At 41.2% G+C, this 25047-nt stretch overlaps 2 protein-coding genes across 3 annotated transcripts; one reads left to right on the plus strand and one right to left on the minus strand.

Moving 5' to 3' along the window:
- Positions 1-8767: 8767 nt before the first annotated feature.
- On the plus strand, positions 8768-10552 carry LOC109871992 (class E basic helix-loop-helix protein 22-like). The gene has a single exon (XM_020463050.2). The coding sequence runs from the start codon at positions 9288-9290 to the stop codon at positions 9966-9968; it is 681 nt and encodes a 226-aa protein (XP_020318639.1). The 5' UTR covers positions 8768-9287; the 3' UTR covers positions 9969-10552.
- An 82-nt stretch (positions 10553-10634) lies between these two features.
- Positions 10635-24757, minus strand: LOC109871991 (cytochrome P450 7B1-like). 2 transcript variants are annotated; one of them, XM_020463048.2, is made up of 6 exons: positions 24578-24757; positions 17987-18123; positions 17166-17765; positions 13748-13954; positions 12636-12814; positions 10635-12254 (listed from the first exon to the last, which is right to left on the minus strand). In XM_020463048.2, exons 1-6 carry the CDS (start codon positions 24652-24654, stop codon positions 11961-11963), a joined length of 1494 nt encoding a protein of 497 aa, XP_020318637.1. In that variant the 5' UTR covers positions 24655-24757; the 3' UTR covers positions 10635-11960. The 2 variants fall into 2 exon arrangements, with proteins under 2 accessions (XP_020318637.1, XP_020318638.1); XM_020463049.2 differs by lacking the exon at positions 24578-24757 and adding an exon at positions 18342-18805 and having other exon boundaries at positions 10826-12254.
- Between the last annotated feature and the right edge of the window lie 290 nt (positions 24758-25047).

Raw genomic sequence — 25047 nt, forward strand, 5'->3', positions numbered from 1 at the left:
GTAAGTAGAGAGCAAACTATTCTGTCATGGGCTTGTGAAACCACTTCTTTGTGTGCTTCAACTCTGCCTTAAGAAGCATTGAGGAGCTTACACTAGGCTCTCTAAGTCTTATATCACACTATCAAATAGTTTTTGGAAGGGGATTGTATATCCTGTTGTCACAGTTGGCCTCAGAGCACAGTAGTACACAGCAGTCAGACAGCTGCAACCTCTGGATAGTCAAGGGGACTTTGATTCCCATTCATCGAGATGGGCATCAAATCTCTCCTCAAACTCAGTAGCACTTATACTTCAAAAAGGAAACACAGCCCAACATACACTTTGGGAAGTAATTTACTTCATGCTTGTACCAGACCAGGCTGAGATTTGTAGTATCGTAAGTCTCAAATTGACAGCCCAGTGTGACCTGTCCTCCCTGAGATTTAGAAATGTCCGCATGGCAATCTTACACTGAGGATCAAACCTGGTGGCCTGAGCCTTCTCCTGGGCATTCTGAAAAAGAATGTAATACACAATTGTATTAGGGGAGAGAAGAATAAAGCAAGATGGAGGGTATAAATAATGTATGAAATTAAAACGGGTAGTATTATACTGAAATGTTTGTAGAAAAAGGATGGGAGCAAAGGCAGTAAACGAATAAGGAAAATAGTATTATCATGCCATAACGAAATACAGCAAGAATCAGTCAATTCCTCAGCCTGGGTTCCATGCCTGCTACTATGAGTTGGGTGGGAGAAGAGTGAAACCATTGATGTACAGAAGGCTACGTGCCATGATACAACTATGAAATCCTTGTCTCTTTTTTGGGCCTTGTCAAACATTGAGAAGCTTGTGACTGTCTGAACAACACTACCCTTTTGTATTTTGTGCAGGGACTGAATCTCCTGTTGTCACAGTGGGCCTCGGAGCACAGTAGTAGATAGCAGTCAGACAGCTGCAGCCTCTGAATCGTCAAGGGGATGGAGCTGAATGTGCCTGGAATCAAACCTCTTGAACTCATCGCTATTGCTCTTCTGAATAACAATCCTTTCTAACGCTCTGAGACAGCTTCTTTCCCCTGGCCATAAGACTGTTTAATAGCTCACTGTGCTCCCAAAGACTCTCCACACTGCCTACCTGCACTGAATCATCCACAGCTTTCTACCCACTCAGACGCACACACCAACAGACACTTATCACACGCATACACACATACAGTACTTACATGCCCTCGCACACACACTACTGATGCCACATACATGCACACAACTACTCACAACATAAGCTGCTGCTATACTGATGATTACTATTACCATTACGCTGATGCTCTATTGATTATCCTGTTCAACCCTGACACCCTATGGTGGCATTTTCTAAACTACGCATAATATTGTATGCTACCCTCAAAGTACATTTTGGTTTCATAACTAAGACCTACAAACACATGCTTAGTACTGTTAAAAATGTAAAACTGCGGGACTATTACAGAGATACAAGATACAGCAGGCCCCCGAAACTGAAGTGTACACATTTACATTTTTATTTCACCTTTATTTAGCCAAGTAGGCTAGTTGAGAACAAGTTCTCATTTACAACTGCGACCTGGCCAAGATAAAGCAAAGCAGTGCGACAAAAACAACAACAGAGTTACACAAACAAATGTACAGTCAATAACACAATAGAAAATAAAAATATTAAAATCTATATACAGTGTGTGCAGGGAGGTAAGGCAATGAATAGGCCATAGAGGAGAAAATAATTACAATTTAGCATTAATACTGAAGTGATAGATGTGCAGATGATTTGCAAGTAGAGATACTGGGGTGCAAAAGAGCAAGAGAGTAAGTAATAATATGGGGATGAGTTGGGTGTGCTATTTACAGATTGGCTGATGTACAGTGATCGGTAAGCTGCTCTGACAGCTGATGCTTAAAGGTAGAGAGGGAGATATGAGTCTCCAGCTTCAGAGATTTTTGCAATTCGTTCCAGTCATTAGCAGCAGAGAACTGGAAGGAAAGGGTGCCAAAGTAAGTATTGGCTTTGGGGATGACCAGTGAAATATACCTGTTTGAGCGTGTGCTACGGGTGGGTGTTGCTATGGTGACCAGTGAGCTGAGATAAGGCGGGGCTTTACCGAGCAAAGACTTATAGATGACCTGGAGCCAGTGGGTTTGGCGACAAATATGTATTGAGGGCCAACCAACGAGAGCATACAGGTCGCAGTGGTAGATAGTATATGGGGCTTTGGTGACAAAACGGTTGGCACAGTGATAGACTACATCCAGTTTGCTGAGTAGAGTGTTGGGGACTATTTTGTAAATTACATCACAGAAGACAAGGATCGGTAGGATAGTAAGATTTAGGAGGGTATGTTTGGCAGCATGAGTGAAGGAGGCTGTGTTGCAAAATAGATTTACATTTGGATTGGAGATGTTTAATGTGAGTCTGGAAGGAGAGTTTACAGTCTAACCAGACACCTAGGTCTTTGTAGTTGTCCACATATTCTAGGTCAGAACCGTCCAGAGTAGTGATGCTAGTCAGGCGGAAGGGTGCGGGCAGCAATCGGTTGAAGAGCATGCACATAGTTTTACTAGCATTTAAAAGCAGATGGAGGCCACGGAAGGAGTGTTGCATGGCATTGAAGCTCGTTTGGAGGTTTGTTAGTACAGTGTCCAAAGAAGGGCCAGATGTATACAGAATGGTGTCGTCTGTTTAGAGGTGGATCAGAGAATCACCAGCAGCAAGAGTGATATCATTGATATATACAGAGAAAAGAGTCGGCCCAAGAATTGAACCCTGTGGCAACCCCATAGACTGCCAGAGGTTCGGACAACAGGCCCTCCGATTTGACACACTGAACTCTATCTGAGAAGTAGTTGGTGAACCAGGCGAGGCAGTCATTTGAGAAGCCAAGGCTATTGAGTCTGCTGATAAGAATGCGGTGAATGACAGAGTTGAAAGCCTTGGCTAGGTCGATGAAGATGGCTGCACAGTACTGTATTTTATCGATGCCGGTTATAATATAATTTAGGACCTTGAGCGTGGCTGATTAATTTATTAATTGTCAAATGTTTTCAGATTTGAAAGTCTAGGTTTGACAAATACATTTGATTTTTAAATGAAAAGAAATTATAATCTGATCTTACCTAATATTGTTGTTCTAAACATGCTCAAATTCCCATAGGAACACATCCATTTTAAAAGCACAGGGCTTGTGAAACGTCATTTTTTGTGTTACAGGAATACTTTTGTTTTACAGGACTGATATACATATCAGGAGAAAGCTGAAGTCTCTACCTATCAACCGATATACAGTGCATTCGGAAAGCATTCAGACCCCTTGACTTTTTCCACTTTGTTAGGTTACAGCCTTATTCTAAAATGGATTAAATCAGTTTCCCCTCCTCAATCTACACACAATACTCCATAATGACAAACAAAAAACAGGTTTAGAAATGTTTTGCTAATTTATAAAAAACAGAAATACTCAATACTTTGAAGCCCCTTTGGCAGTGATTACAGCCTCAAGTCTTCTTGAATATGACGCTACAAGTTTGGCACACCTGTATTTGGGGAGTTTCTCCTATTCTTCTCTGCAGATCCTCTTAAACTCTGTCAGGTTGGATGGGGAGTGTTGCTACACATCAATTTTCAGGTCTCTCCAGAGATGTTTGACCGGGTTCAAGTCCGGGCCACTCAAGGACATTCAGAGACTTGTCCCGAAGCCACTCCTGCAGTGTCTTGGCTGTGTGCTTAGGGTTATTGTCCTGTTGGAAGGTGAACCTTCGCCCCAGTCTGAGGTCCTGAGCGCTCTGGAGCATGTTTTCATCAATGATTTCTCTGTACTTTACTCCGTTCATCTTTCCCTCAATCCTGACTAGTCTCCCAGTCCCTGCTGCTGAAAAACATCCCCACAGCATGATGCTGCCACCACCATGCTTCACCATAGTGATGGTGCCAGGTTTCCTCCAGACATGGCGCTTGGCACTCAGAGGCCAAAGAGCTTGATCTTGGTTTCATCAGACCAGAGAATCTTGTTTCTCATGGTCTGAGAGTCCTTTAGGTGTCTTTTGGCAAACTTCAAGCAGGCTGTCTTTTACTAAGGAGAGGCTTCCGTCTGGCCACTCTACCATAAAGGCCTGATTGGTGGAGTGCTGCAGAGATGGTAGTCCTTCTGGAAGATCCTCCCATCTCCACAGAGGAACTCTGGAGCTCTGTCAGAGTGACCATTGTGTTCTTGTTCACCTCCCTGACCAAGGCCTTTTCCTCCCGAATTGCTCAGTTTGGCCGGGCGGCCAGCTGTAGGAGTCTTGGTGGTTCCAAACTTCTTCCGTTCTGACATGCACTGTCAACTGTGGATCCTTATATAGACAGGTATGTGTCTTTCCAAATCATGTCCAATCAAGTTATAGAAACATCTGAAGGATGATCAATGGAAACAGGATGCACCTGAGCTCAATAATGATTCTTATAGTAAAGTGTCTGAATACTTATGTAAATAAGGTATTTATTTTTATACATTTGCAAAAATGTCTAAACCAGTTTTACTCTTTGTCATTACTTGGGTGCCAGGCCCACCCATTGGGGCGCCAAGCTCAGCCATGAGTTTTTTCCCACAAAGTGGCTTTATTACAGACAGATATACAATTTTAGAGAAATAAGGCTTTTGTGCGTATAGAAAAGTTATGGGATTTTTTATTTCAGCTCATGAAACATGGGGCCAACACTTTACTTGGTGTGTTTATATTTTTGCTCCGGTGTACATTCCTATACAATGACCACCAGGGTGTACCCTTTCCATGCAAACGAAATGTTTGCACTTTTTGGTGACTTGACCTACATTGCATACTCTATGGAGTGGGGGGGATTCTTATGACATTGCCAGCAGTAAGATATGAGTTCAATTTCCAAAAAGAAGAGGGCTGTAGCATTCAAATGATGTCACTTTCCCCACAAACTCGCCGGACCCAGTACAATGTACAAAACAACCGCCCAGACACTTTATGCCTTTGTTTACATGTGTATATGTATATATATATATATATATATATATATATATATATCTCTCTCTCTCTCTCTCTCTCTCATATATATATACACACAAATGTTTGGGGTCAGTTAGAAATGTCCTTGTTTTGAAAGAAAAACACATTTTTGTCCATTTAAAATCAAATGGATTAATACAGTGTAGACATTGTTAATGTTGTAAATGGCTGATTTTTACATAGGCGTACAGAGGCCCATTATCAGCAACCATCAATCCTGTGTTCCAATAGCACGTTGTGTAAGCTAATCCCTTTTGAAACTTTGAAAGTTTCTTCAGGTGCAGTTGCAAAAACCATCAAGTGCTATGATGAAACTGGCTCCTGTGAGGACTGCCAAAGGAAAGGAAGACCCAGCGTTACCTCTGCTGCAGAGGATAAGTTCATTAGTTACCCGCCTCAAATCGCAGCCCAAATGTATGCTTCACAGTGTTCAAGTAACAGACACATCTCAACATCAATTATTCAAAGGAGCTTGAATCAGGACTTCATGGTTGAATTGCTGCAAAGAAACCACACCTAAAGGAAACCAATAATAAGACGAGACTTGCTTGGGCCAAGAAACACGAGCAATGGACATTTGGTCCCAACCGCTGTGTCTTTGTGAGACGCAGAGTAGGTGAGCGGATGATCTCCGCATGTGTGGTTCCCACCGTGAAGCATGGAGGAGGAGCTGTGATGGTGTGGGGTTGCTTTGCTTGTGACTTAACCAGCATGGCTACCACAGCATTCTGCAGCGATACGCCATCCCATCTGGTTTGCGCTTAGTGGGACTATCATTTGCTTTCAACAGGACAATGGCCCAACATACCTCCAGGCAGTGTAAGGGCTATTTTATCAAGAAGGAGAGTGATAACCCAATTGAGATGGTTTGGGATAAGTTGGACTGCAGAGTGAAGGAAAATCATCCAACAAGTGCTCAGCATATGTGGGAACTCCTTCAAGACTGTTGGAAAAGCATTCCAGGTGAAGCTGGTTGAGAGAATGGAAAGAGTGTGCAAAGCTGTCATCAAGGCGAAGGTTGCCTACTTTGAAGAATCTCAAATATAAATATTTTGATTTGTTTAACACTTTTGGTTACTACATGATTCCATATGTGTTATTTAATAGTTATGTCTTCACTATTATTCTACCATGTAAAAATAAAGAAAAAGCCTTGAATTAGCCAGCAGCATATCACCCTGCATCCCACTGCTGGCTTTCTTCTAAAAGCTAAGCAGGGTTGGTTCTGGTTGGTCCCTGGATGGGAGACCAGATGCTACTGGAAGTGGTGTGGGTGTGCCAGTAGGAGGCCCCCTTTCCTATGGTCTAAAAAAAATATCCCAAGTTCCCACCACTTCCCACCACTTGATTGGGGATGTTTCCCTGTGTACGGTGCCGTCTTTCGGATGGGACATTAAACTGGTGTCCTGATTCTGTGGTCACTGAAGATCCCATGGCACTTATCGTAAGAGTAGGGGTGTTAAACCCGGTGTCCTGGCTAAATTCCCAATCTGTCCTTCACACCATCACGATCACCTAATCATCCCCAGTTTACAATTGGCTCATTCATCCCCTCCTCTCCCCTGTAAGTATTCCCCAGGTCTTTGCTGTAAATGAGAATGTGTTCTCAGTCAATTTACCTGGTAAAATAATGGTTAAATAAAATAAATGAATGAATAGGTGTCCATACTTTTGACTGGTACTGTATATACACACAAAAGTGTGTGGACACCCCTTCAAATGAGTGGATTTGGCTATTTCAGCCACACCAGTTGCTGACAGGTCTATAAAATCTAACACACAACCATGCAATCTCCATAGACATAATATTGGCAGTAGAATGGCATTACTGAGGAGCTCAGTGACTTTCAACATGGCACTGTCATAAGACCCCACCTTTCCAACAAGTCAGTTTGTCAAATTTCTGCCCTGCTCCGGTGAACTCTTAAGTGCTGTTATTGTGAAGTGGAAACGTCTAGGAGCAACAATGGCTGAGCCATGAAGTGGTAGGCCACACAAGATCACAGAACGGGACTGCCGAGTGATGAAGCATGTAGCACATAAAAATTGTCTGTCCTCGGTTGCAACACTCACTACCGAGTTCAAAACTGCCTCTGTAAGCAACATCAGCACAATAACTGTTCATCGGGAGCTTCATGAAATGGGGTTTCCATGTCTGAGCAGCCGCACACAAGCTTAAGGTCATCATAAACAATGCTAAGCGTCGGCTGGAGAGTTGTAAAACTCGTCGCCATTGACCTTTGGGAGCAGTGGAAACTCATTCTCTGGAGTATTTAATCATGCTTCACCATCTGGCAGTCCAATGGACGAATCTGGGTTTGGTGGATGCTAATAGAACGCTACCTGCCCGAATGCATAGCGCCAACAGTAACGTTTCGTGGTGGAGGAATAATGGTCTAGGGCTGTTTTTCATGGGTCGGGCTAGGCCTCTTAGTTTCAGGGAAATATTAACGCTACAGCATACAATGACATTCTAGATGTTTCTGTGCTTCTAACTTTGTGATAGAAGTTTGGGCAAGGCCCTTTCCTGTTTCAGAATGACAAAGCCCCCTGTGCACAAAGCGAGGTCCATACAGAAATGGTTTGTCGATCGGTGTGGAAGAAATTAACTGACCTGCACAGAGCCCTGACTTCAACCCCATTGAACACCTTTGGGATGAATTTGAATGCTGACGGTGAGCCAGGCCTTATCGTCCAACATCAGTGCCCGACCTCACTAATGCTCGTGGCTGAATGGAAGCGTCCCCGCAGCAATGTTCCAACATCTAGTGGAAAACCTTCCCAGAAGAATGGTAGGCTGTTATAACATCAAAAGGGGGTCCAACTCCATATTAATGCCCATGATTTTGGAACGATGTTTGACAAGCAGGTGTCTAAATACTGTTGGTCATGACCTTGATCACTTCAGTAGCCCTGCACATCGTAATATAATGGTACTGGAATTGACCTGTACATAACTTGCATTCTCATGGGTTTTTTTCTTCTCATTTCTTGTTTTTCTGTAATCTGTATTACATTTATTCTGCATTGTTGGGAAAGAGCTCGCAAGTAAGCATTTCACTGTACTGTTTTACACCTGCTGTATCCTGTGCATGTGACAAAACGTGGACATACTGAGGAGAGTCCTTTGTGAATTGGATGTACCAGAAGAGATTAGGAGATGCTGGTAGTGTAGTTACAGCTGAAAGTTACGTAATCCTTCAAGGGCAGTAACATGTCCACTGCTGGTCAGCAGTCTCTTCACCTCTCCAATTTGAAAAAGTAATCGTTTTTATTATTAATGAAATTGTATAACTAATAGGTAACATCCAGACAAAAAAGAATAAGGAAACAGTAGGTCCTATACCATACCAAAATAGCATTCAGCAAGGATCATCAAGTCAATGTGCCATTATGGTTAATGTATAGAAGAATAGACTTATAGACTTTATGTTCCATCCATTGTAGCTAAGAAGTCTCATAACTGGGGCTCTACACTAAGGGAGGAGCTTATGGTATAATCAATTGTTTAGTTGAACTGGTAGATGGACTCCTTGTGAAATATGGCCCTTGCCTGGTTGATTTTGTTTGATATTTGGAACTATAAAATAATTTATATTTTACAGTGTTGTCTTTTCCAAATAATTTCAAAATTATACTTTGGCAGAAATATATTCATGTTCAAGCCAAATTAAGCTCATCTGACAAATAAACTCAGATGCGTGGATATTATTTTATCTGAAAGAAAGGCACAGACCAGTAGCCTATGGAGTAGTCCAGCATACCTGGCCTATGCTGCCCAAAGCCACAGAGTTATCTTTACTATGCATTTAAAACAGTAGTCAAGTCAACTGATTTGTTTTATGATTTAAACCAATGATTGACACGGGATGCAACCATGATCATCAACCAAGTCATGGCAGTGCACATTAACGTAAACGATGGGCAATGGCATCACAATGTGGCTAGCTTATTACGCATGGGTTGTAGTCTCTCGATTTGGTCCATAAAATAAATGTCTCAGTACTGCCTGGAGTTAATCAAGTAGAAAACTGCCTGGCTCATGCTTTTCCTAATGTGGTGTTTCACTATCTCGTGAAGGTGAACCTCTGAAGGCGCACGGCACTGTGTCATATTAAACAGTCACAGGACAAGTGTAACATCAAGATTTAGTAAAGCGGCAGGCAGAAACCAGGGCAAGAACGACTGACTCAACAGGACTGCGCACACAGAACGCTGTAGTGGCGAGACCTTCACAAAGATCCAGCGCTTGGACGCAAAAGGATGGATTCTTTCAGACCAGGCTCCAGCATAGGACTGTCTCCCTCTCCAAGAGACCGACAATCACCCATCCGTTTTGATCGGGAGCACTCACAACCGGGAACAATGGCCGGATGTCGGGCGGGAACACTTGGCTTCCCATCCGAATCGTTGTGCGTAAAGTACGGGGAATTTTTAAAGAACACCGCCGCAGCAGCGGAGAGCAGTGGTGGGGAGCAGAGTCAGGATGATGACAGTGATGGCATTGGTCGGAGTGACATGGTGCTTTTTCCAGAGGAAAGGCTCATGGCATCAATGGCCAAATGTGACGCAGCAGGTAAGAAACACAAAGAGCAGAAGGTGTTGAGGCTCAACATTAACGCCCGAGAGAGGAGGAGGATGCACGACCTGAACGACGCGCTCGATGAACTGCGGTCGGTGATCCCCTACGCGCACAGCCCATCCGTACGGAAGTTGTCAAAAATAGCCACTTTGCTCCTCGCCAAAAACTACATCCTCATGCAGGCACAAGCACTTGAAGAGATGAGAAGACTTGTCAGTTATCTTAACCATGGACCTGGCGTTACTGCTGCGAATACTGCTGGTGCACCTGGATTAGGGCGGTATGACCAGCAGACAGGATACCCGTTCTCTGCTGGGGTTCCGGACCCTTTCAATAGCAATGCAAATCTCTTCAATAAATAAAAATGTCAACAATAAACCTTGAACAGTTGTGTCGGACACTAACAGGGGACTTCACGCTTCGTGAGCACAACTGAATTGACGGGATCAGCGTGACTGACAGAAGTAGTCACATATTACGAGAACATGGAGTCCTATAATATATGACTCTGTTCTGCATGGTGATTGCGTTTCGAAAATAGTTTTACAAAATCTAACTAAATGACAGCTAACATGGTCAAAAATGGTTAGCCTTTTAACAAATTATGTTTAGTCTTTTATTTAACCATTATGTCCTACGGTACATTTTCTTCCGTTTGATTAGATGATGTTCGATGGATAAATTGTATTGGTGACATAAGATATAATATGTTATGGTCTGTTTTCCAGTAGCCTATACCTCAATGTATGGGCTATGTACAATCAAACCCAAATTAGTTAAAGAGCAATTGTGAATATTGGGTGAATTAATAGGTAGCCTATAGGCCTAAGTTTGATGATATCAATCAATTATAGTTTTTACCGTCAAGGACTACATTGGAAGTGTTTTAATTAATATTTTTGTTTTAGGCTATATATCTTTTACCCAAATAAATTCAATACAAATATTTTCATACATGTAATTTGGTCATTAATTGTGTAATTTACATTTCCCTAAATACTATTTAACAATGAAGGCATTTGACAAACTTGAATGGAATCATTTTATTACCAGGGACAGCATTAATGACAAACAACGATCAGAACGCTGTACTCACACAAGAGTTGGTCAAACAAAATAATTCCTCTGAGTATGAACCTTGCAGATTCACTGGATCAATTGAGAGAATAGGTCACTAATGGTAAAAATGTAAGGAATAAAATTACTGCCACATGCAGAACTGATTTGTCCAGTTTTAATTTATTTCATGAATTGTAAATACTCTGTAGGACTCTTGAAATAGGAAAGACATTTGAATGTATAACTTAAATGGTTGGTTATTTGGTTAATGTTATAGAAAAATGAAACTAATAAATCAGTCATGTTTTAGGGACACCACCATATTTACAACATAAAGCTTATATCACATTGTCCTTTTACCCTGTAATATAGTTAAACTATTTGATTCAACTACTGTTGTACAGTATAGATAAGGGATGGGCAACTTTGACAGTGAAAAAATGTAAAATAATTTGAGTTCATTTCCTGCAATTCTACACATTTTGTCATGTGGTGGAGAGAAATGTTTGCCGTTTTTAATATGATATCTGAGTGAGAGTGAATAACAAAATCAATGGGGGCCCCGGTCGGTAATTCAACCACTATTACTACAGGTCAAGATAGCTGGCTAGACTAACTTACCAATCAAAAAAATGTATTGCTGACATGAGCTAATTGAGTGACTGACATAAGAGGTGAACTGCTGATGCACAAACACATTTTGAAATTGCACCTTGTGTATTCTAATATTCTAACTCAACAGGAAGTTGAGACCCTGACAGTTCCTATTTCAAAAAATATATATAAATGAAATATTATTTCATTTTGCAACATTAATCCAGGGCCCCTATATACCCTGGTATATATGGTTTTATAATGCAAGGCATAATAAACAAACATTTTTAGTATTCAAATAAAATACTATCTGTTATAAACAGCAAAAACTGTTAACAATTAATGGATCATTCTGTCCTATGGAATAAAACACCAAAGGTCCCTAGCTAGCAGATTCGCCAATCCTGCCCACTGTTAGAGTCTGTCCTAATATAATACATTGACAAATTAGCAATGCATTGCTGTTCAGTCAATAGCTACTTGTGTGAATAATAATCCATGTGTGTGTCCCAAATGGCACCCTATTGCCAATATAGTGCAGTACTTTTGACAAAAGCCCTATGGTTCCTGGTCTAAAGTAGCGCACTATGTAGGGAATAAATAGGGTACCATTTGGGATGCATCCGATGAGAAATCAAATCCATTAGCCACACAGGGCTCAGCCCTCCAGTGTTTGTTCATATACAGATGTCCTCCTCCTCTCAGGATCGACGTAGCCTGTAGCGGATCTGGACGTCACTGGTAGGGAGCAGGATGCCCAGGCCAGCACGGCTTGGGTCCAGGGTACACGGCTTCTGCCCCTCCAACACCTCCATGTCAAAGTAGAGTAGCAGCAGAGAGAGGAACTGCTTTATCTCATTCACCGCAAAGTGCCTTCCTGGGCACTTAGTGGAGCCCGAGCCGAAAGACATCCGGTAGTACTTCAGCTTCTGGCCGTCCTTATAGAAGTCTGTCTTTTCCTTTCCATTTTCGATGTATCGGTCAAACTTGTAGATCTGTCAGAGGGGTAATATAAATAAGTGTGTAAACCTTGATTTTTTAGCGCCTTAAATAATAAAGGTTAATATTCCATCTTATTGCATATTCCAGGAATGTTTCCATTTTGCTTAGTCACAGATCATGGCAAGGTTATCAACAGTCACACCCAGATTACATTAGCATGCATGCAGTGACCTTCTGAAGGCCAGTGGGGGGATTCAATCTTTCACAGTCCATGCATTCTGCTCATTAATCTAACCTGTGGAAACACACACCAGGTGGTGTGGGAAGGCAATTCAGCAGAACATCAACAACCCCCAGACCAGACACAGTGAAGGCGAGAGAGCCTACAGCCATTCTAGGATGCCCACAGAATCTGAACGACTGGTCTTCTTTACCTCTGGATTCTCGTAGATCCCGGGGTCCATGTGCATGCTCTGGGGATACAGGGAGATGAGATCTCCTTTCCTCACTCCAATGGAGCGCTCTCCCTCCAGCCGCAAGCTGAAGTCCTCCTGGGCCATGCGGATGTTCATGGAGGCTGAAGACAGCCGCAGACTTTCATTTATGGAGCTCTCTGAGAACACAACAGAACAGTTCAGTTAGTCACCAGAGGTATTTTGTTCTGGCCTATCTGAGGTACTTTAAAAAAAAAAAATTTTTTTTTACCTTGAGTGGCCCAGTACTGACTCACTACTGTACATACACATACTCACACAGGAGGGAAAGCTTTGAGACTTGAAGGGCTATTCGTTAGAAACATGAACTGCTCTAGCAAAATGGATAAAACACAAGCTGAATAATCATAAGTCATACATACCTTTATGTATGCATGTGTAAATAAAGCTATCTTGACTAGCAGTGTTTTTCATTAAAACCAATTACAATCTTAAGAGATAACACCATAGAAGAGAGAATAATACAAAACGTAGCCGAGTACCCCCTATCACTTATAAGAACAAACAGATGTGGAACAGATATTCCACTGTCTTCCCCTAAGGGAGATGACATCGTTAGTAGTGTGAGAGAGAGAGGGAGCCACAGAGAATCTACACCAGTGGCATTTGTCTCTGAGCATGCAGTTGTCAGAAGAGATGAGGCTACAGTCCGCATGGTGGGTGCAGCAGTGTGATTTAATGTGACAGGTACAGAGCCTGGAGGGATTCTTTTGGGGGGTGGGGACAGGAGGATGTGCCCTAAATTGTACACACAGAGCACCTGCCACTAGAGTAGGAGTGTAATAAGAAGCCCTCTATCTGTTTGTATAGTCAGACATACAAAGGATTGGAAGGCCCTCTCGAAGCCACACTATCATTGACTCAACTGAACCCTGTGTGCTTGGGGCTGAGACCATTTAACACAATCAGGAGAGAAAATTATATAAAAATGCTAAGGGAAATTTGGAAACTGCAGACAAACCTAATCTCTTATGACAGTAGAGTAGCTGATTTGGTTCTGGGTGCTGCGATTAAGACCAACCTAACAATAATACATCATAACAATAACCTACCCAGATTCAGTAGGCTGTCCAGCTGTTCTCTGGTGAATGTGAGGTCTCTGTTGTGGTGTGTTTCTATTCCTGAGACCTGCAGGACACCATGGATCTCCTCACGCACGACTGCAAGGGCCTCTGGGTGCGTCAACAGGTAATACATGGCCCAGAAGGTGGCTGGGACTGTGTTTCCCACCGACGCCCATAGAATGGCAAAATGATGAGCTGGGGCAGGTAAAGGTAAGAAAGAGATATTTTAATTAAATTAAAGTTTACAGATGTTAACAAAGGTGCAGTGAAATGCTTGAGTTTCTAGCTCTCAGTGTAGTAATACATACATAATCCCCAAAAATGCTTGAAGAAAGAAATTAAGAAATATTAGCACAAGCAATGTCAGTCTGGCACAATAAAAAAATATATACACTACCGTTCAAAGGTTTGGGGTCTCTTAGAAATGTCCTTGTTTAAAATAACATCACATTGATCCGAAATGCAGTGTAGACATTGTTAATGTTGTAAATGACTACTGTAGCTGGAAACGGCAGATTTTTAATGGAATATCTACATAGGCGTACAGAGGCCCATTATCAGCAAACATCCCTCCTTGTGTTCCAATGGCACGTTGTGTTAGCTAATCTAAGTTTATCATTTTAAAAGGCTAATTGATCATTAGAAAACCCTTGCAATTATGTTAGCACAGCTGAAAACTGTTGTTCTGATTAAAGAAGCAATACAACTGGTCTTCTTTAGACTAGTTGAGTATTTTTGAGCATCAGCATTTGTGGGTTCGATTACAGGCTCAAAATGGCCAGAAACAAAGACCTTCCTTCTGAAACTCGTCAGTCTATTCTTGTTCTAAGAAATTAAGGCTATTCCATGCGAGAAATTGCCAAGAAACTGAAGATCTCGTACAACGCTGTGTACTACTCCCTTCACAGAACAGCGCAAACGGGCACTAACCAGAATAGAAAGAGGATTGGGAGGCCCCGGTGCAAAACTGAACAAGAGGACAAGTACATTAGTGTCTAGTTTAAGAAACAGACTAGAGGTCGACCGATTATGATTTTTCAACGCCGATACGGATTATTGGAGGACCAAAAAGTCGATACCAATTAAATCGGCCGATTTTTAAAAATGGATTTGTAATAAATGACAATTACAACAATACTGAATTAGCACTTATTTTAATTTAATATAATACATCAATAAAATCTATTTAGCTTCAAGTAAATAATGAAACATGTTCAATTTGGTTTAAATAATGCAAAAACAAAGTGTTGGAGAAGAAAGTAAAAGTGCAATATGTGCTATGTAACAAAGCTAACGTTTCAGTTCCTTGCTCAGAACATATGAAAGCTGGTGGTTCCTTTTAACATGAGTCTTCAATATTCCCAGGTAAGAAGTTTTAGGTTGTAGATACTATAGGAATTACAGGACTATTTCCCTCTATACGATTTGTATTTCATTAACCTTTGACTATTGGATGTTCTTATAGGCACTTTAGCTTCCGTCCCTCTCCTCGCTCCTCCCAGGGCTCGAACCAGCAACACAACGACAACAGCCACCATCGAAGCAGCGTTACCCATGCAGAGCAAGGGGAACAACTACTAGAAGGCTCAGAGCGAGTGACGTTTGAAACGCTATTAGCGCGCGCTAACTAGCTAACCATTTCACTTCGGTTACACAAGCCTCATCTCGGGAGTTGATAGGCTTGAAGTCATAAACAGTGCAATGCTTGACGCACAACGTAGAGCTGCTGGCAAAACGCACGACAGTGCTGTTTGAATTAATGTTTACATGCCTGCTTCTGCCTACCACCGCTCAGTCAGATATCTAGATCCTCAGTCAGATTATATGCAACGCAGGACACGCTAGATAATATCTAGTAATATCATCAACCATGTGTAGTTAACTAGTGATTATGATTGATTGTTTTTTATAAAGAGAAGTTTAATTCTAGCTAGCAACTTACCTTGGCTTACTGCATTCGCGTAACAGGCAGTCTCCTTGTGGAGTGCAACGAGAGAGAGGCAGGTCGTTATTGCGTTGGACTAGTTAACTGTAAGGTTGCAAGATTGGATCCCCCGAGCTGACAAGGTGAAAATCTGTCGTTCTGCCCCTGAATAAGGCAGTTAACCCACCGTTCCTAGGCAGTCATTGAAAATAAGCATGTGTTCTTAACTGACTTGCCTAGTTAAATTAAGAAAAATACCAAAAAATAAATTGGCGCCCAAAAATACCAATTTCCGATTGTTATGAAAACTTGAAAATCGGCCCTAATTAAATCGGCAATTCCGATTTATCGGTCGACCTCTAAAACAGACGCCTCACAAGTCCTCAACTGGCAGCTTCATTAAATAGTACCCGCAAAACACCAGTTTCAACGTCAAGTGAGGAGGCGACTCCGGGATGCTGGCCTTCTAGGCAGCATTGCAAAGAAAAAGCCACACCTCAGACTGGACAATAAAAAAGAAAAGTTTAAGATGGGCAAAATAACAGAGACACTGGACAGAGGAACTCTGCCTAGAAGGCCAGCATCCCGGAGTCGCCTCTTCACTGTTGACATTAAGACTAAAGTACCACGTTCATCTGTACAAACAATAGTAGGCACTGCTCCAAAACCGCCATTAAAAAAAGCCAGATTACGGTTTGCAACTACACATGGGGACAAAGATCGGTCAGGAAGTTAAAGCTTGGTTGCAAATGGGTCTTCCAAATGGACAATGACCCCAAGCATACTTCCAAAGTTGTGGCAAAATGGCGTAAGGACAAAGTCAAGGTATTGGAGTGGCCATCACAAAGCCCTGACCTCAATCCTATAGAACATTTGTGGGCAGACCTGAAAAAGCGTGTGCGAGCATGGAGGCCTACAAACCTGACTCAGTTACACCAGCTCCGTCAGGAGGAATGGGCCAAAACTCACCCAACTTATTGTGGGAAGCTTGTGGAAGGCTACCCGAAACGTTTGACCCAAGTTAAACAATTTAATGGCAATGCTACCAAATACTAATTGAGTGTATGTAAACTTCTGATCCACTGGGAATGTGATGAAATAAATAAAAGCTAAAATAAATCTCTATTATTCTGACATTTCACATTCTTAAAATAAAGTGGTGATCCTAACTGACCTGAGACAGGGGATTTTTACTAGGATTAAATGTCAGGAATTGTGAAAAACTGAGATTAAATGTATTTGGCTAAGGTGTATGTAAACTTCCGACTTCAACTGTACATAGGGCAGCAGTCTCCAAGGTGCAGGGTACAGTACCCGGGTGGTAGCCAGCTAGCAACAGTGACTCAGGGCAGGGTATTGGGTGAGAGATACCCAGAGTTACTCGGTAGGAGTTACAACTGAGGTTTGGAATGTCCTTGTTGAAGTCAAAGTAGAACATTTTATGTTGTAGGTGTATGCAGAGAGAAAAGCATCTGTGTTTACCTGCTTTATCGACATCTCCCAAGGAGTCATACTGTTCAAGCACTGCTGCTCTTTCCTTTATGAACCCTGAGGTGTTGGACCATCCAGACATTCTCTGAGGGTGGAAGTAGTTGATCAGTTTATCCCGAGTGGCCTTGGTTCCTCCCAGCAGAGAGATGGGGATCCTGGCGATGAGGAGGGGAAACATGGTGTCGAACTTGACAAAGTCCTCTCGAAGCGTCACCATTCCGCTGTGTCTGCTGGAATGGGCAGGTTTGCCAAACAGGGTCAGGAAAGTAGCCTCAAACATGATTGAATTGCAGAGTTGATACACACTTTCAGTCCTCCACTCACTCTCCCCAGTAAGGTAGTCTTGTCGGAACACAAACATGAGATTTCCCATCAAGCTCTCTGTCAGGTTATTGAGGTTGTCTCCCTGTAGAAGGTGGAAGGACCTCTGGATGTGCTCGCTCATACCGGGGAACTTTCCGCTCCCGACAGGGGGGTAGCCGAACGTCAAGGGGGCCACTTGGTCAGAAAACTCATGGAAGTCCAGCTGTTTTTTATGTTTGATGACATACGGATACAGCAACGGATTCATTATGAAGGTCATGTATTTGCCTGAAGGGGAAATGTGAGGACAGGATTGTATTTCAATAGGCATGAAACGTGTGTAATATACTGTCTAATCATATTGTTAGTAACTTTACTGTTTTTAAAGACCATTTAAAGAGGATTATTTCGTAAGAAGCACAATACATATACATTTCATCAAAATTCCTTTGCTCCTTTTTTAACCATACTATGATCAAATGTATACATTAAACACTACTATTACCCACCAGCAATCAGCACAGTAAATACATCTCCATGTTTCTCCTTATGTGCTGCCAGAAATCTATGTGCATTCTTCCCAAACTCCAAAGCCTTTCCAAGGAATGGGATCCAACCATTTATAAGTGGAGGCTCCCCATCTCTCCTATAATAGAGAACATAAGAAATGTGTATTTTACATTAGGTAAAAACAGATATACAGTATGTCATATCAACAAATATATCCATTAAAAATCTTTCAGATGAAATAAGAGAAAACAGATTGACTGATTCAAATACAATATAAATGCAAGCCTAAGTGATTAGAACTTAAGGACAAAGAAACTACGAACATCTTTGCAATATTCATGAGACAAGGCGTACCATGTGATCAGGGGTCTCCCAAAACTTCAAGGTGGATTGGTAGCAGCTACAACTCTCCTTTACCACATACAGTGTAACAAAAAAATACAGCAGCTACTGGTCAGCAAGGTATACTGAAGAAATCATTTAAAACCTGAAAACACAGACATGACACAGAGCATCATCTCAGGCCGAATTAGCTGACAGAGCAGGAATCACTCCAGGTTTACAAACAGTATCCAGCTCAAACAGCTTTCAACAGCTGTATCTTAAGTGAATGCAGATGGGAAACAATTACAAAGGCAACATAGGAGTGAGTCCTGCATAGCAATGTCATAGCTCAGAGCGATTCCAGGAAGAGTTAGCTGATTATTTTCCCAACGAAATGTAACATGGGCGGCAGGGTAGCCTAGTGGTTAGAGCGTTGGACTAGTGACCGGAAGGTTGCAAGTTCAAATCCCCGAGCTGACAAGGTACAAATCTGTCGTTCTGCCCCTGAACAGGCAGTTAACCCACTGTTCCTAGGCCGTCATTGAAAATAAGAATTTGTTCTTAACTGACTTGCCTAGTTAAATAAAGGTCAAATAAATAAATAAATCTTTCACTCTATCCTATGATTCAAATGAAATATTCTCTTCTCCTCCTATGTGAGGCTCATCACATCTAATGTTACTATGGTTTCTTTTATTTTCAAATCAACAAGCTTTGACAAACATTTGCCGTTTAAGGCTATCAGAATCAGAGGCAACAAAAACATGTTTCTGTCCCTAGGCCAAGGAATGTCATGATGGGCTATTAATAACTGTGGTGTTGGCGGGTGCAGTAACAACCATGCATTAGATTTGGCCTAAAGAAATGCTGGGGGCAATTTGTTGATCCTGTCAACAGGACTTATCCATCCACCCACACACACACGACAGGCCTAATATTTACTCCACTTTAAAGCTAGGCTTAAGCACAGAACATTATTTCTCCTTTATTGTGGATGATCTTGCGGAAGTGGCCAGAAAACTAATACAAAACTAGCTGCTTCAAAAAGCTATTATCAAATATTTTGCTAACACTTTACGTAGAGGGGTGATATGTAGCATTCATAACGCTTTTATATGCATGACATAGAATCATAATGCCCTTCATATTATGATCTTTGAAGCTTAGGGATATGTTTACCAATCAGGATTCATTTGACCAGTTAGGAGGTAGAGCTGGTGAGACATTTGCTTATATAGTCTATAGCCACAGGGTGTGTACACTAGACGATTAGCATACCGTGGCTGACCTAGGGGCACAATGTTACCCGTCATCTTATCCCATCTTTGCCCTATAGACACACAATGTCAGTGGGTTATCACACTGATGAAATTGAGGCAACATTGTAAGGTGCATTATCCTACAAAGCATTGTGCCATTGAAAACAAATAGATAGGCTAACTGTTACATCATCCTTCCTTTGCTGTGTATTTGTTTTTGGAAACACGTCTTATGCAAGGAAGTATCTGTGTCTCTGGAGCTGACTTGGTGCAGCACAGATCAGTCTTCTTTGCCACAAAATAATGCATGAGATCAACAAAACAATACTAATCTGTGCAACGTCAGTGCTAAACTAATATGTGTGCTTATCCATCCCAGGGCTAGTGTGGAGAGAGCGGGTCATGAGACGATCTGCTATCTGTGAGACCTCAAGCTGACAAGTCTCAGCCCAGGCTTACTTGTTGTTGCTATGCTTGTGCCCCCCCCCCCCCCCCACCTAGTCCACACTACTGCCTGCCAGCCACTTGTCAGAAGCAATCATGGAGTCTGATAGTGTCTGCCAGCAGTGAGCACATTTGGAGAGGCCAGCATCAGAATAAGGACCCCATGCATCAGTAACAATATTAGAACAGATGTCCACATAGCAGTGTATGAATTAGACCGCTTCTTCCTGATTCGGCTCATAACGTGGCTCGAACCCAGGACATCTGCCTTGCTCGTATACCTGACTAGGGCTTTTACAGTGACCGTATTACCGCCACACCTGCAGTCAAATTCCACCCTGATCGTTTAGTCACGGTTATTAGGCTTCTCCAAGCTATGATGCTGTTGATCATTAGTAGCCTACCAAACTCGCTAACTGCCTGGTAGTCAGCACTCTATTGTCCCTCTAATCACTCTGTCATCAAGCAAAATCTAATCAAACATTTCATGAGAGCCCATGTTGCACAACATTTCTATAGGCTATGCAAAAAAAAAAAATCTAATCAAAAAAGAGCATCCTATCCGCTTTCTATAGGCTAGGTCTACTATATATTTTTCTCAACATTCCTAATATTAAGCACATTGCTTCTCTTTACAACTGGAGTATAGCCTACCTGGCTGGCATGAAAATAAACCACGGGGAAAAGCCTCCTCCATTCGCTATTTAAGTACATAGATGACGTATTGTTTTCCCCCTCCTTCGAGACAGGTGCATGATAATGGCCCATTGTAAATCCCCAAAAATGTACACATATTATTTAGTATATGTAAAGACAAGATGAAATGAAGAATAGTCTGATGGGTGACAATATTAGCCTAGTACTTGTGAATGATGCTCCAGCTTGTGTGCAGTAAGGCAAGAAACGGCACATGCCTTTTTTTGGGTACTTTTTCAAATCATAGTCCCACACCTCATGTAGCCTAGCCTATAGGCCTATATGTTTTGGTAAGGTTTGTATCACAATTAAAGTGGCCAAATAACTTAAAATGAAGCACAATCGGTGTAGAGCCTAATAAGCAGTTTCAAGTTTGGGGAAGATCATTTTCACTATGGGGGATAGTAGATTGACATAGGCTAGTGCTTTTGCTGTTTGTTAGGCCTACTCATCTTCTTGGACAAAAAGTAAAACGTGGAAAGTTGTATAATTATTATATTCAGCCCAAAGGCACAAGGGCCACAAAAGGAAAGGATTTTTTGGGGAGGGGGAGGGGGGGGGGGTTACATCCACACAAATGGGATGCCACCGGGAAATTTGAGGTTTTATCAAGTACTTGTCAAATTGTGAATAAGAGACTGATGAAGTGTGTACAGCCAGCACAAAAAAACAAAAGCAGAGCTCATGCCTTTCATGCAACTTATTTCAAATCATTAGTCGTATCATGCAGCCTTACAATGTATTAAAAATCTAAACATATAGCCCAACGTATGTATCACAACTAAAGTTGGATAAATAACTAAATTAAGCATATAGGAGGACGATGTAATTTACAAAATAGCCTCCAACACTCTACTCAGCAAATTGGATGTAGTCTATCACAGTGCCATCTGTTTTGTCACCAAAGCCATATATCCTACCCACCACTGCGACCTGTACACTCTCGTTGGCTGGCCCTCGCTTAATATTAGTCTCCAAACCCACTGGCTCCAAGTCATCTATAAGTCATTGCTAGGTAAAGCCGCGCCTTATTTCAGCTCACCGGTCACCATAGCAGCACCCACCCGTAGCACGCGCTCCAGCAGGTATATTTCACTGGTCACCCCCAAAGCCAACTCTTACTTTGGCCACCTTTCCTTCCAGTGCTCTGCTGCCAATGACTGGAACGAATTGCAAAAATCAATGAAGCTGGAGATCTATATCTCCCTCACTAACTTTAAGCATCAGCTTACTGATCATAGGACCTGTACATAGCCCATCTGTAAAGAGCCCACCCAACTACCTCATCCCCATATTGTTTTTTTTGTTGCACCTTTGCACCCAAGTATCTCTACTTGCACATTCATCTTCTGCCCATCTATCACTCGAGTGTTTAATTGCTAAATTGTAATTATTTTGCCGCTATGGCCTATTTATTGCTTTACCTCCCTAATCTGACTACCTTTTAGATGACGACAATTAATCGTAATGGCCCATTAATTAGGGCTGATTTCAAGTTTTCATAACAATAGGTAATCGGCATTTTTGGACACAGATCATGGCCGATTACATTGCATTTCACGAGGAGACTGCGTGGCAGGCTGACTACCTGTTATCCGAGTGCAGCAAGGAGCCAAGGTCAGGTGCTAGCTAGCATTAAACACATGTTATAAAAAACAATCAATCTTAACATAATCACTAGTTAACTACACATGGTTGATGTTGATGATATTACTAGTTTATCTAGCCTGCGTTGCATATAATCGATGCGGTGCCTGTTCATTTATAATTGAATCACAGCCTACTTTGCCAAACTGTGATTTAACAAACGCATTCGCGAAAAAAGCACTGTTGTTGCATCAACGCCCTTCTTAAAAATCAATACACAAGTATATATATATGCAGCAGTTTGGGCCGCCTGGCTCGTTGTGAACTGTGTTTAACAAAAGAGCATTTGTGAAAAAAGCACAATCGTTGCACGAATGTACCTAACCATAAACATCAATGCCTTTCTTAAAATCAATACACAGAAGTATATTTTTTTAAACCTGCATATTTAGTTAAATGAAATTCATGTTAGCAGGCAATATTAAACTAGGGAAATTGTCTTCCATTCATTGCATGCAGAGTCAGGTTATATGCAACAGTTTGGGCCGCCTGGCTCGTTGCGAACTAATTTGCCAGAAATCTATGTAAGTATGACATAACATTGAAGGTTATGCAATGTAACAGCAATATTTAGACTTATGGATGCCACCCATTAGATAAAATACGGAACGGTTCCGGATTTCCGGATTTGACCATATTAATGACCTATGGCTCGTATTTCTGTGTGTTATTATATTATAATTAAGTCTATGATTTGATAGAGCAGTCTGACCGAGCAGTGGTAGGCAGCAGCAGGCTCGTAAGCATTCATTCAAACAGCACTTTCCTGCGTTTGCCAGCAGCTCTTCGCAATGCTCCAAGCATTGCGCTGTTTATGACTTCAAGCCTATCAACTCTCGAGATCAGGCTGGCAATACTAAAACACCTATTAGAACATCCAATAGTCAAAGGTATATGAAATACAAATGGTATAGAGAGAAATAGTCCTATAATAACTACAACCTAAAACTTCTTACCTGGGAATATTGAAGACTCGTGTTAAAAGGAACCACCAGCTTTCATATGTTCTCATGTTCTGAGCAAGGAACTTAAACATTAGCTTTTTTACAAGGCACATATTGCACTTTTACTTTCTTCTCCAACACTTTGTTTTTGCATTATTTAAACCAAATTGAACATGTTTCATTATTTATTTGATACTAAATTGATTTTATTGATGCATTATATTAAGTTAAAATAAAAAGTGTTCATTGTTCATTCAGCATTTTTGAAATGGTCATTATTACAAATATATATATTTTTAAATGATAATAATACAATTTTTATTTTATTTTAAAAAATTTAGCAGTACCGGCTTTTTTTGGTCCTCCAATAATCGGTATCGGCGTTGAAAAATCATAATCAGTCAACCTCTACTACATTTGCACACACTGTATATAGACTTTTCTGTTGTGTTATTGACTGTACGTTTGTTTATCCTATGTGTAACTCTCTTTGTTGTTTGTGTCGCACTGCTTTGCTCTATCTTGGCCAGTTCGCAGTTGTAAATGAGAACTTGTTCTCAACTAGCCTACCTGGTTAAATAAAGGTGAAATCATAAAAAATAAAACATTTAATGGTCCCAAAACTGTAAGTTTTGAGAACAGAGTTACACATTACACCTATCTGGTACTCCATGCAGTCTACTCTAGACTATAGAGCAAACGCTCAAAGTATTAGAAATAGTTCAAATGGTATTTTAACCCACCAGGTCTGATCCTCAAATAAAATCCTGTGTCTCTGCTAAATGACTCAAATTTACAAAATGTAAGACATTCATTAACTGCAACTCACTGTATTATAAAGGGGAAATACAGGTCTTTAAGATTATGCAAACTATGGTCAAAGAGCAAACTCAGTGGTATACATAGGCTGATGCCATAGAATATTTACATTGTTACAATACTATCTATATCCCTCAAATTCAGGTCTAGAACTTAAAGCCCATTGTTCCCCTCTAATCAGGGACTGTGAACTTGTCTAAAATGTACACACATATGAGTGTGCCGAATTTGAAAAAGGCTTTAAGGTTCTTACACAAGTCTGATGCTTTGTCACAATAATCGATTGCTTGATATTAGTCACATAAAGAACTTGTGTTAAAAAAAACTTGGCCAGGATTCTCCAACAAATATGTTGATCAACTTCAAGGGTTTAGACAAAAGTTTAATTCCTAGCATACAGCAACCAACGCGAACACCAACAAAATTGAAATAAACTATGAATTCATCCACCACTTGCCTTGTTCTCCTGAATCGCACGCTGAGTAAGTAGAGCGCCAAAAAGCCAAGAAACAATGGTAAAACAAACTCTAACATTTCGTTTGGAAATTATCAGACACTCCACAATAAATAAAGCCAAGGGAAGTTGTAATCGACAGCTGAAATCAACCGGTCTCAGTCCTACTGGTCGATTTGTTGCTGAAAGTTGCTAAATTACGTTATGATGTTATGCCGCGATGACGTCATTGCGCAATAACGTAAAACTGCGTCATTACGTAGAATACACACTAATGTTACTCAAATTGACTGGCCATCTCGGCGAAAAATATGATTTGACATTTGTTAGTTTAGATTTGTTTGTCTATTATCATATATTTCTATTTGTAAAAGTAATATAAACACAACGCATTTTATATGATCACATTTTTATTTTTAAATACAACACATTGAATGATTGAACAATTACACATTATTGGACAATTACATTTG

The sequence above is a fragment of the Oncorhynchus kisutch genome, linkage group LG27, assembly GCF_002021735.2.
Source record: "Oncorhynchus kisutch isolate 150728-3 linkage group LG27, Okis_V2, whole genome shotgun sequence".
Classification (NCBI taxonomy): Eukaryota; Metazoa; Chordata; class Actinopteri; order Salmoniformes; family Salmonidae; genus Oncorhynchus; species Oncorhynchus kisutch.

Coding starts and splice junctions, on each gene's coding strand:
- LOC109871992 (XM_020463050.2), top strand. CDS start 9,288: ATGGATTCTTTCAGACCAGGCTCCAGCATAGGACTGTCTCCCTCTCCA.
- LOC109871991 (XM_020463048.2), bottom strand. CDS start 24,654: ATGTTAGAGTTTGTTTTACCATTGTTTCTTGGCTTTTTGGCGCTCTAC. Junction 13,955..17,165: donor GGGAGATGTCGATAAAGCAG/GTAAACACAGAT, acceptor TACCTGCCCCAG/CTCATCATTTTGCCATTCTA. Junction 12,815..13,747: donor GGACAGCCTACTGAATCTGG/GTAGGTTATTGT, acceptor TTGTGTTCTCAG/AGAGCTCCATAAATGAAAGT.